The 12366-nt window shown below is 36.6% G+C and overlaps 1 protein-coding gene across 1 annotated transcript in view; it reads left to right on the forward strand.

Annotated features, from left to right (window-relative positions):
• Positions 1–11410, forward strand: part of HIP1R (huntingtin interacting protein 1 related) — a gene marked incomplete in the record, with an annotated part of 51737 nt that extends 40327 nt beyond the window's left edge. The window contains 14 exon segments of the mRNA XM_072415793.1: positions 1303–1450; positions 2560–2646; positions 2948–3055; positions 3137–3273; positions 3804–3914; positions 5081–5139; positions 5986–6016; positions 6938–7000; positions 7522–7622; positions 7723–7828; positions 8474–8597; positions 8669–8730; positions 9311–9505; positions 9755–11410. Coding sequence (XP_072271894.1) covers positions 1303–1450; positions 2560–2646; positions 2948–3055; positions 3137–3273; positions 3804–3914; positions 5081–5139; positions 5986–6016; positions 6938–7000; positions 7522–7622; positions 7723–7828; positions 8474–8597; positions 8669–8730; positions 9311–9505; positions 9755–9802 — 1380 coding nt within the window.
• Positions 11411–12366: the final 956 nt, after the last annotated feature.

Consider the following 12366-nt stretch of genomic DNA (forward strand, 5'->3'; position numbering starts at 1 on the left):
CAGGAACACGGGGTACAGGTGAACAAAATTTCATCACTAAGGCATTGTCAGAACATTAAGAATTCTGCCCAGCAAAAAAATCCACCCTGTTACGTTAGAAGCCTTCAGCATCTAACGTAACAGGATGATACATTAGAAGCTGAAGGCTTTACAGGGGGAGCATAGTTCAGTGTTTTATTTATTTTAAAGTAGGCCTACACATGCACACTGCACTTCTGTTTGTTGTAACAGGTAAAATTAAAAAAAAGGGTAAAACTTTTAAATTTTTATCAGCTGTGTTATGTTTTGCTGCTCCAGACTATTTTTCTTGGAAGAGGGGGCAAAATAGCTCTTTTGATAGTAGATAGATGTAGGTGTTCATAGCGGTTTTCACACTTTTTATAGGTGTTTTAAACCTTATTATGAAAGCTTTCACTGAAAACAATGAAGGCTTTTAAAAGCGTTTTAGTATGACTTTGGTAAGGGGACTTCCAGATCTTCACTGCCCCACCCTGGTGAATTAGTACAGGAGTACATAAAACCCCTTACTCATTCTCTAAAAGGGTTAAAATATATGTAAAAAAATTAGACTTTATTGATAAAGTATTTTTTTAAAATGTATATGATTTGTGTTTTAACTGTATTTAACTTTTTCTTTTTACAGGTTATCCCACAATGAAAGGATGATTCCCATGGCTGCATTCATTAGATGAGCACAGCTGTGGGACTCCTGACAGTGTGGAATCCCCATGTACTTTAGGACAAATGGGGGCATGTCCCCCCATTCACCTCTAGTGCTGAATGACTGAGAAAAGGGAAACCCTGATGACGTCTGAGCCATCATCTGTGTTTCCCGTTTCTCAGCAAATCAATAGAGAGGTCGTATGAGGCCATTGCTCCAGGAATCCCCAGTGGAGTTGTGGCGTCTGCTCTACACCCAAATGGATGCAAAACACATGCAACAGCTCCCCTAGCGTCTCTGGGTGCAGTGTCTCCACACAACCTCTCTTGATTGCTCCTGCGGTCCTAGCAGAGCTGTACATTGGTGGTAAGTAAACCACTCATGGAAAAATGAAGTCATTACCAACAGGAATTATGTAATTTCTGGGGAATCTGGTGTAGTCTAAAACCAGGTCCTGAAAGCTGCAATTTAAAAAAAAAAAAAAATCTACATACCTAAGAAAAAAAAAAATAGGCCCCAGTATGTAGCAATTAATACTTCTGGAATTTCTGTTAACTAGAAGACTTAACTTATTGTGATGAGGAGCAGGAAAAATGGTATTTATTGGGCTCACATTTATTCTAGTGCTATGTATTTTCCAGACTGTAGATGAGCAGAAACTGTACCAGAAAATGTTGGAGGACCAGTTTAACATAATACAGGGAACAGTGAGGGAGGCTGAAAATATCATCCAAGATGCTGTTGCTAAGCTCGATGACCCTCTTCATATCCGCTGCACCAGTTCACCAGGTATGGTAAAGACATGTATGACATTGTTTGTTTATAATGATATTCTAGGTCTAGTTAACCTAACTTTAAAAAAATTCTAGGACAATGTACACTCCATTCATTCCAGTTTAATGGCATGCTAGAAACTTTGCACTGGCTGGTTTATTTAATTCTACTGCATGCTTTTTTCGTGATGCTTGATTAGTGATGTGGCATTTATAGGTAGGAAAGAAAAATATCTGTCACCGCCACATGGCGCATACTAAATTCATCAGTTGTCACTGTTACTGTTACTTTTCTCAAAAAGACTACTTTGTTACGCTTCTACAGCCCTGCCCAGCTATCCTTGTGTAAAGGCTCATCTCCTGGTATTACCTCCAAGAAAGCCTTTTATTTCAACGCCACAGATATGTCATCCTGGAGGATATGAACTACCATATGATACTGTATAGTACCAGTATTGATAAGGACATCATCAAAAGACTGATGAAAAATGAGTGAGGAACAATAGGGAGATAGAAATGCTCTGTGGTACAGGGGCTTGGAGTTGCCCCTTCAGTCCACCTGTTGTTGCCTTTGTTCACTCCAAAGAATTATTAACAAACACCTATGCTTCCTAACCGGACAGACTATTTCAGAAGTTTTGCTGACATGGTGTTACTCTGTGTTAATTAAGTTATTTGAGAGTGTTAATTAAATCTTCTATTAGTATGTTTGAGCAGTGTATGCATATATAGAGCTAAAATAGTGAATAGTTCATTAACATCTGATTACTTTAAAATACAGGCAGGGCCTGACACACAGCATAACAAATGCATCAGGGGTTATAAACCCCTATCATCCTTTCATTCATATAGTTGCAGAACATTGAGCCCCGTTTGTCATGGGTAATAGTAAACTAAAGATATTTGTTTGTCTTGCTTTTTGACTATATTTTGAGATACAGAGTTTTAATTAACACTTGGGGATTTATCTTTACACTTTGCCTGAAGAAGGAAAGCTTACAACTCAAAATATTGTCAACTAAATAAACATATCATCTGCACGTTTCCTTTTCTACATAATACAAAGTTATTTGTATGTATATATTGAATTTAAAATGTATCATTTAAAATCTTCTTTCAACACAGATTACCTTGTGAACAGATCCCAAGCTGCACTAGAGTCGTTATCCTCCTTGGAAAATGGACATGCTAAATATGTACAAAACATGACAGGTGGGAACCTATTTGATAGTTTACGCAGGCCATACACTGACTTATTAAATCGGCAATAGCTTTATTACATTTTATATGCATGTTGACACAGAAGTAATGGATATGTTTTTGGTGATACCCCCTTTCAAGAGTTGGTTAAGTCTCTGTTTTTTTTGTTATGGTTGTGGTATTCTTTGTATAACTACAATGGGTAGATATATATAATATAGTTATATTATTATATAAGTAGATAATATATGTTTGTATAATATCCAGCTGCAAATCGATAACTTTAGGCAAACATTTTTTTTCCTCCTTTCAGATGCCTCCAGTTTAGTTGGAGCTCTTGCCCAATTTGCACATTTAACTGCAGACACCATTGTAAATGGCAGTGCCACCTCTCATTTGGCTCCACCAGACCATGGAGACCGTAAGTTATCTCCCTGCAATGATATATTTTGATAATGTCTCTTATTTTGTAGCTAAATGAGAGCTTTACCTTTTATTCTAGGACTCAGTGACAGCTGCCGAGATTGTGGGAATCAAAGTTTACAGTATCTAAAGGAACTGAAAGACAAACAGTCGTTAAAAGAAGCAGATTTGGGTGAGGTCAGACGAACGTTACAGAATATCCTTGGATTGGGAGAGGTACTCTTCAAGTCTTTTGGTGTTTTTTCATGTAAAACGATAACTTGCATATTAGAATACTGTTTGTACAGAGTTGTGACGGAAAGCTTGCCATTTTTATTATTTGAATCTGTAATGCTATTAAATACATTTTCTTTATTACATATACCTTCAATTTAAGATTGAAAATTACATTTCCTGGAAGCACAGCCAATTTGCCCAGAAAATTAACCATACTGGTTTACAATCAACTTGCTCATGTTTTAGAAACGTTGTGCTTTCCCGTAGCCTCCAGCTGGATAAAAACCTTCATATCTCCCACCAGTATTTGCACGGTCACATCAGGCTTTAGATTTTCAGCTTCTATTTATGCCCAAGGGGAGTCCAGTAAAAACTTTTTATTTGGTCTTTCCCACTCTCTGCTTTTTTTTTAGAAGACTATCTTTAGCAGTTGCAATAGTAAACTGCTTTTATAGGCATGATGGTACAAGATTTAAACTTAATTATCGTGATATCAATACCCTAGTTCCATGAGACTTATTGTTTCCGAGGAATTAAGGCCCAATAGCTTGGATATCAGGCAGGAGGAGCTGGGTGACATGGTAGAAAAAGAGATGGCATCTACTTCCGCTGCCATTGAAGATGCTGTGCGAAAAATTGAGGTGAGCCAGCTGCATTTCTAATGTTTTTTATAGACATTTTTCTTAGAGAATGAATCCAGGGAAAAAAAAGTTACTTATGAAAATTTTAATATGTGCATGCACAATTTTTCTTCTTAACTAAATTAATTTCCCCAGGAATAGGGAATATACCAAAACCAAACAAAAAAACTTTTATCTGTATACAAATTCTAATATTTAAAAAAGATGTAATTTTAGAGATCTTTCTAAAACTATTGAATTTTAAAAAGTTTACCATTATAAACCTTTGTTCTTAACACATTAAAGCACACTGGAAGCTTTAAAAATAATCATTACCCTTGTTGAATTCCAATCCAAAAATATACCAGTTCCACGTAGATATTATGATACTTTTGCTTAAAAAGTGAAAGAATGATCACAGAATTTCTTTCTGACCATTATCTAGTAAAAATAATTTCTGTTCTGTTTCTGTCAGTGAGTTTTCATTTAAATGCATCTTGTTTTCACTTACTGGAACTGAACTTTAAGTCTAGTTCTTCTTTAAAAGACTGATATTTTAATCTGCACTGAACTACCTGTTCCTTGGTAGCATACGTATATTATACATGTGTATATAAGTGTATATGTATATAAGTGTATATTAGGTTTTGGGTGGTTTGTGTGTGTTAATATTAAGCCCTACACACGCCTTCATTTTGTTTTTCCTTACTAAATATAAGGATGGAAATACGTCATCATGACTGCTCCTTATCACAGTCTGAACATAAAAAGACTTAAGTACATTCTGGCTGGCGTTTCATTGTCATTAGTCAGACTTCCCTCAGACTGGTTCTACAAGTTGTCTGCTTCTAGTTTCATTAAGCTGCATTGTGTTGCAAAAACTCTTACAGCGCTGCAAAGTGAGCCTGGCTTTGGTTCTGTAATGAATTTATGTCATTTGGCTTTCCAGGCACTTCACTCATTTAAAGTTGTCCCCAAAAATATGCTCAGCAGAAGGAAAAATTTGTTTACCTGTCTCCTTATTGTTTTTTTTTATCTACTTTAGTAGACAATATAGTTGTGTGTACAAACATTGATTTCTATTCCTGTTTTATTCCATCTTTGTTGTGTATGCTCTTTCCCTTTGTCAGTAGAATGTTGTGCTGTATGTATGTTCTCGTCATAATTGGTGTACTATTCCCCGACAGGAAATGATGAACCAAGCTCGGAAAGACAGCTCTGGAGTGAAGCTGGAAGTAAATGAAAGGTCAGTATGGTGACTAATAAGCATTTCCTGCCCTAGTTAAAGTAGTGTATTGACTATGCTGTGGGCTGTCTATTATGACCCCTTTCTTTGTTTTTGTTTTTTTTTTAAACAATACTCCCACTGATCTTAATGCCATGTGCTACAGAATGCGGTTATTGGGGACGCCATCAAAATATTATGTGGTCCCATAATCATTATTTGTACCCCCCTTAAATGCACAAGGTTATTTAGATATAGCCCTTCAGTTTATGGTTAAAATAAACATGTACTCTGGTTACACCAAGAGAAGAAATATGCTGCGTGTTGGACACCATAATGTGTCTGTTCTTTGCTCCTTATCCTGCTGCTGAAATAAAACAGTTTCTGGGTTTGGGACACATATGGGCACTGCCTGGCACTACTTTCCAGTAGTCCTGGCACTTTCATATTGGGAGGAAGCGAGCTAAAGAGCCAGCTTTTTATGGCCCTCATGCTTCCAATGCTGCATATCTGTCTCTTTGCGTAGTGTGGGAAAAGTGCAGGTACACTTAAAGCTCACTTTGTCAGGTAGGAGAAATGGTTAATAAATCATGACTTATATTGGAGTCTTTAAAATGTTTTTTCTTTATTTTTTGTCTACTTCTCTAATATTTAAGTGCTGGGAGAGCTTTTTTTTCTTTTTTTTTCCTATTTAGGAAAAAAGGTAAATTATACAAACCTTTGTTAAACAAACAGCAGGTAGAAGACATGCCTAATTCATGTAATATTTTGCTTGTTTTCCGTTTCTAGTACCATTGTATCTACAGATCATTTTGATTTAACTAACCTTTTTATGTACCATTAATTTTGTTTTATGTCTTTGGACAGAATCCTCAACTCATGTACGAACCTAATGAAGGTGAGATTTGTGAGACTAATATTTAATCTGTATAAATGAAAGTGCTAAGTGATTTAATTTTTACTATATCACCTCAGCAATTTGTTTTAATGGCCTTTTTAGAATTTAAAGTATGCTATTAATTCTAATGCACTGGCTGTCAGGTTTCTGCCAAAGCAGCCCAATCCAGCACACTAATATTTCTCATGATGTACCAAACTGTAGATTTTGCCACTTTTAATATTGTAGCAATTTCTCGGATGGGTTTTTCGTTTTTTGCAGCTTAAGGATATCTTTATCTGCTTAATTGATAATGACATAATGAAGGAATTGCCCATGAAATAGCCATTGAGTGAATTGTCCAATTACTTTTGAGCCCCTGAAATGAAGCGATTGTGTAAAAAAAGTCTTTAGTTCCTCACATTTTTATGTAATCTTTTTGTTCAACCCACTGAATTAAAGCTGAAAGTCTGAGGTTCAACTGCATCTGAGTTGTTTCATTTAAAATTATTTGTGGTAACGTACAGAACCAAAATGAGAAAATAGTTGTCTCTTTTCAAATATTTATGGACCTAACTGTAGTTATCTTCAGTGTTGCTGGCCTGGAATTAGTATGTGGTCTGGGAATCAGGTTAACTGCTTACATTCGAGGCTTCTCATTGATAATATGGTATGACGAGTTCTATGAAATATTGTAAAATGATTATTAAATTAGCAGCTAGATGCAGGGCTGTGTAGTCGGTGTCAGTAGTCAGTGTAGTCAGTCGGTGTTTTGCAGACTCCAACTCTAGGTACACAATTGCTTTTTGGTTTGTTTTTTGTTTTTTTTAAATAGAAAAGTCCTAGTCATGCCATCACCCATTTTAGCAGAGGACATTGAATAAAATGTTTCATATAGTACAATTTAGCATAAAGGAAGATATTGTTGTCTTTCTTTTACAGGCCATTCGAATGCTGGTTATAGCCTCTACTGAGCTGCAAAAGGAGATTGTGGAAAGTGGAAGGGTATGTTTCATTTTTTTATTTCTTTGTTTTGCCATAAGAAAGAACCCTAACAAAGATCTCAAATAAAAATTACAAAAAAAAAAAATATTCTCTAAATGGGTGTGTTTTATAATGAGCACAAATTTGATTAATTTATGTATTTTATTTACAGAGTCGAGCATAATAAGGATAACTGCACTACAAAATCAGTGCACTATAAAGTCACACCCAGGGCCCAGTGCAGCAAGAAAAGATTGCTAGTCAGTCATTGGGCTGTCTGGGGTTCATGTATTGTTCCAATGTTCTGACTGATGTATAACTAGGATAGTGCTATGAAATGGATTCATATTAAATTGTAATTGGTGTGTAGGATATTGTTAACTATAAGTTAACTAAGCCTTATAAGCCTTTGTTAACTATAAGTTACTCCTTTCTATGAATTTGGGTAACTGTTTTATTTATTATGGCTAGATCACCATATATGCATAGAACTGTTGGAAAAATGTTAAAAGATTGCATTTTTTTTCATATCTGCTAACCAGGGAGCAGCAACAACACAAGAATTCTATGCCAAGAACTCACGATGGACTGAAGGATTAATATCTGCGTCAAAGGCTGTTGGTTGGGGAGCCACCCAGCTAGTGTAATTACCTTTTGTCTTTATTATGCTTATTTTCTAAATAATAGGGGGGATAAATTGAGTTAGGTGGCAATTAATCATCAAATATGCATGTTCTATTTAGGGAATCGGCAGACAAAGTTGTCCTTCATAAAGGAAAATATGAAGAACTTATTGTTGGTTCCCATGAAATTGCTGCCAGCACGGCACAGCTAGTGGCTGCATCCAAGGTAAGATAGTTTTAGGTGCTTACAGAAATCTCTAAAACCAGAGGACCATACTGTACAGTACCGTATTTTCCGGCGTATAAGATGACTGGGCATATAAGACGACCCCCAGCTTTTCCAAAATATAGCGTTTGTTGCACTTAAAAAAAAAAAAACAGTAACAAAGAAAATTTTTACTTTAAATAATAGAATTGTCTACCCTTCTATGTAAAGTAGTCACACAGCGCCACCTAATGTCTGATTTGTAAATCACAGAATTCTTTAAAAGCATATAAATTTATACCTCATGGCTCACAGTGTTCCCCGAAGCTCTCTGACGGCTGACTCTGGCTAACCCGGGCTCGGATCTTCTCCCCGTTCAGGGGATTGGTAAGTACCCGGCGTATAAGACGACCCCCGACTTTGGCACAGATTTTTCGGGGTTAAAAAGTCGTCTTATACGTCGGAAAATACGGTACTTTATTGCCTGTGTATGTGGGTTTTATCTTTTTTTTTGGGTGCATAAATAATCTGTAGTATTGAAGTCATTATGTACAAAAACGGTTGAAGTGTGCTGGATGTAACCTAAACCCTTAACTCTCCAGAAATGATTCAGCAGAAGTTCTTTGTAATGGTTTATACAGCGGTGTATATATTTTATCACTACAGGTAAAGGCAGATAAAAACAGCAAGAACCTTTCCAAACTGCAGCAATGCTCTCGCCAAGTGAATGAGATGGCAGCCAATGTGGTGGCCTCTACAAAATCAGGCCAAGAACAGATTGAGGAGAAGGGTATGTGTTTTTTGATTTGACCTTTTATATTCGTGCAGTAAAAGGTCGATTAATGACACTTTTTCTTGTAGATACCATGGACTTTTCTGGAATGTCACTAATTAAGCTAAAGAAAGAAGAGATGGAAACCCAGGTAAAGCTCATTGCTTCTGTGAAACACTCTACCGACCATACTGTGTATGTAAACTTTATCACAACTGAATACTTTAGAGGTAATTTGCAGGTGCTAGAGTATTCAGATGATTCTTAGTAGTTATTATAAGTGATTTTGTCTGCAAAGCTATGTATTTATCATATTCTTGGAACTAGCATTGCTGTTTGTTAGGGGAGAGCAAAAATATGCTTTCTAGTTTTTTTGTTTTAATAAACTAAAATCATGAAAATAAAAATCTGATTAAAAACAAGACAAGAATATTTTCTACTCTTGTAAAAGGCACGAATACAAAGCGATTAGAGTTTTTTCCTGCAATTCCCTGTAGCTGTCAGATGGAGAAAATACTTGTCTCCTTTCTGTATTGTCTTAGACACCAGCTCTGTTTAGCCAGTTTTACCAACTAGGACAACAGTGTAAGTGGTGTTTTTTTACACCACAACAGTACTTGATCTGGTCTGGGTAGAGATCTGTTTGGATATTATAATTTAAGGATTTATGTTGATGGTTAAATCATTATTTTTATATCATTAATTATCATTATTTTCTTTAATGACTCCAGGTTAAAGTCCTTGAGTTAGAGAACATGCTGCAGAATGAAAGAATGCGACTTGGTGAGCTCAGGAAAAAGCATTATGCCTTGGCAGGAGTGTATGATGAAACAGATGAAGCTGTAAAACCAGCACAGAAGCCAGGAATCCTGAAGAAGCCTCAACTTCCACAGAAACCCAACATTCCACCCAAAAGTGACTACAAGGTATGGTGAGCCACGATAGCAGGCTTAACTTCTGAGGTGTCACACTCACTGCCACTTTATTGCCTATACATCAGAAACTGCTCTTCAATATTCCAATTCATATTTCATGGCAGACAGATATTGCCTCCTTTTATAACTGGTACATGTTTTCTATCATGTTCTTCTGCAGAGAAAGTTACAGATGTGTCACGTGGTGGTGATAAAATCTGGTTTGATTTCAGTTTTTGTTTTGTTTTTGTTTTTTCGCAGATCGATAAAGATGATGGTGTCTATCAAGCAAATCTCATAAACTTCTAGTGCATTATGGGTACTGTGTGAGGACGGGATGTGCATTATCTGTGCACCATGCAGTGTAAACATCATAGGATCCCTGGAGTGTGCAGGAAATACTGTACTGCTGGCACTTTCTAACCATTACATCTGTGTTCTATACAGATAGTCGCTCTGGGGGGTCAGGTTTGTTTGTTCCCCACTCAGCTGCTTATTTATATTAGAAAGAAAAGCAGATGTTTTACTTAGGTTTATTTTATTGTTTTAGTTCTTAACGAGCCAGTGCAGATTAGGCTAGAACTTAGATTCAGCCTTAAATTATTATATTTGTGCAGAGATAACTAAGACATTTATTATACTCCCTGTATGCTTTTTGTCTAGTTCCTTTGTTCAGCTTTCTATGTTGGTGAAGGGGGTCAAAGTTTGTCATTTCTTGCCTGTCCACTTCATGAACTCATTTACTATTTCCCAGCTCTAGAGTGTCCTATGTGTCCGGTCACATCTGACAGTGAGGCAACAGTCAGACTTTACATGACCTGTACCCCCAAGATCTCAACCAGAGTTGAAGTAATGGTAAAATAGGGAGGGGGGGGGGGTATAGATCTCCTTTAAGGTTGTATATGCTATTATAATAGCTAAAGACTGAATGTTAAGATTCTTGCTTGTTCTGTTTGTAAACTGGCCACAAGCCAGCTGGAACTTCCTTGGTTCTGATACGTTAGATCAGCATTTTGTAACCCATGACTGTAGCACAAGTCCTTCCAAAGCAATCTATTCTGTTTTATATACATTTGGTTGTCCTCCCCTAAGTTTTGTTTATCTAGGAAAATTACTAATTCTTGGCCAGAGCAAATCTTTCATTTATCAGTTTGGACCAGGCGTATATTTTCCAGGGACTTTGGCCTTTCCGAGGGGCTATGTGACAAACTGATAATTCCAGCAGCTGGCAATAAATAATACACAATAACCTAATAAACAACAACCTTTGTTATGCAAGAATCCTAATGTGAGCTGTAAAGTTACAACATAGACTACTATTCTGTGCAAATGTTTAATAATTGTATAATACAAATTTTAATTGTTTTTATGTGTGTTCTGGGCGGCGGGGTAGTGAAAACTGCAATCGCATCAGTGGTTGGCAACTCTACCACCATATAACACAGTTTTCCAGTTCTTAGTCTTCCACTGCTTCTAGAATGCATTGCAGTCACCTGGCGGCTGGAAATATTCACACAGTTTCTAGTACAAGATGTCTGTGTTCCGTCTTGTTTGCAATCTGCTCTTTTGGCAGCTTTCAGAATGGGATAGCATAATGCTTACATTTTATTTATTGGCCTAGATTTGTTTTCTATTCTGAACTGGGTTCACTTGTTTCTTTTATTTAAATCTGAGAGACTTCCATGCACATGTTCTTTTTATATACCTTTTTATGGAGAACCTCACAAGAACACATCTTCCTGGCTAGCAGTCTCACCAAATTCTTTTTACTCTGTAGGTATACAGACAAGGAGCAGAATGTATTTTAGTAGCTCATTTCAGTCTTTTGTTGGAATAAATGCCTTTTTAAATGCCCTCCAGGGTTTTGTATCTTTGTAAATGTCAATTAAGCAATAAAATTATGTGAATAGTCTCAAATGTCCTTTGTATTTTTTCATTAGTCTGACATACATGTGGCACCTGTTATCGTTTTTGGCACATTAATGGAAACAGAATGTGCATCCTTTTATCTTATCTTGTGAAGTCTGGAAAGAAGAAAAAGAACTTGCAGAGTAGTGGAATCATAGTGGTGGTTTGTCCTAATTTCAGGTTTGTTAGATTTATGTCTTTGTACACTGTTCTCTTTACAACTCTAAGAATCATTTTATATGTGTTCTTTCTACTACTTTGCTGTGTTATCATCAAAGACCTTAAGGAGCCTGCAGTGATCATGATGGATGCTGTATTATCAGGTCTACAATGGGTGCCCTTAAAGCCACATTAGGTTGAAAAAAACTAAATTCCTAACTAGGCTCCCTGTTTTAGGACTGAGAATGGTGGACAGATGGGTATTATGAATTTGACTATATTTAACTTTGTAAGCAATACAGTCCACCATTCTTCATCATTACTATTATTTTACTCATTTACTCTGTGGAACACCGGGGCATACAAAGATGCTGGTAAGTGGTATTCAGGACTGCTAAAAGGCAGTGATAAAATACCCTGTAATGTGTTTTTATTGGCAGGGATAAATTATTATTGTGTCTGTAAAAGAGCAACTTTTGAGGCAATACTCACATTTTACTGTGCCCAGGCTGCCATGGCAGGATGCAGTAACTCACACCTACCTCCTCGAAGGCAGGAGAGATACAGTAAAGGGAGAGTCATTCCCTCTCCTATACAAAATCTGATAGATATGTGTCGGTAGTCTTACTTATGCACCAGCAAGTATCAAGGGTTTACAGATCAGATCAGAACAGGGCAGAATCTTGGTGTAGGAGCAAAGACAGGCAAAAAAGTTACAGCTGTGTTCAAAATAATAGCCATCCAACATCACTAAACTGATCGGTCACTGTTTTTGGTAGAAATTATATTTCTGCATGGTAGATAAT

Source organism: Pyxicephalus adspersus, chromosome 6 (assembly GCF_032062135.1).
Source record: "Pyxicephalus adspersus chromosome 6, UCB_Pads_2.0, whole genome shotgun sequence".
Lineage (NCBI taxonomy): Eukaryota > Metazoa > Chordata > Amphibia > Anura > Pyxicephalidae > Pyxicephalus > Pyxicephalus adspersus.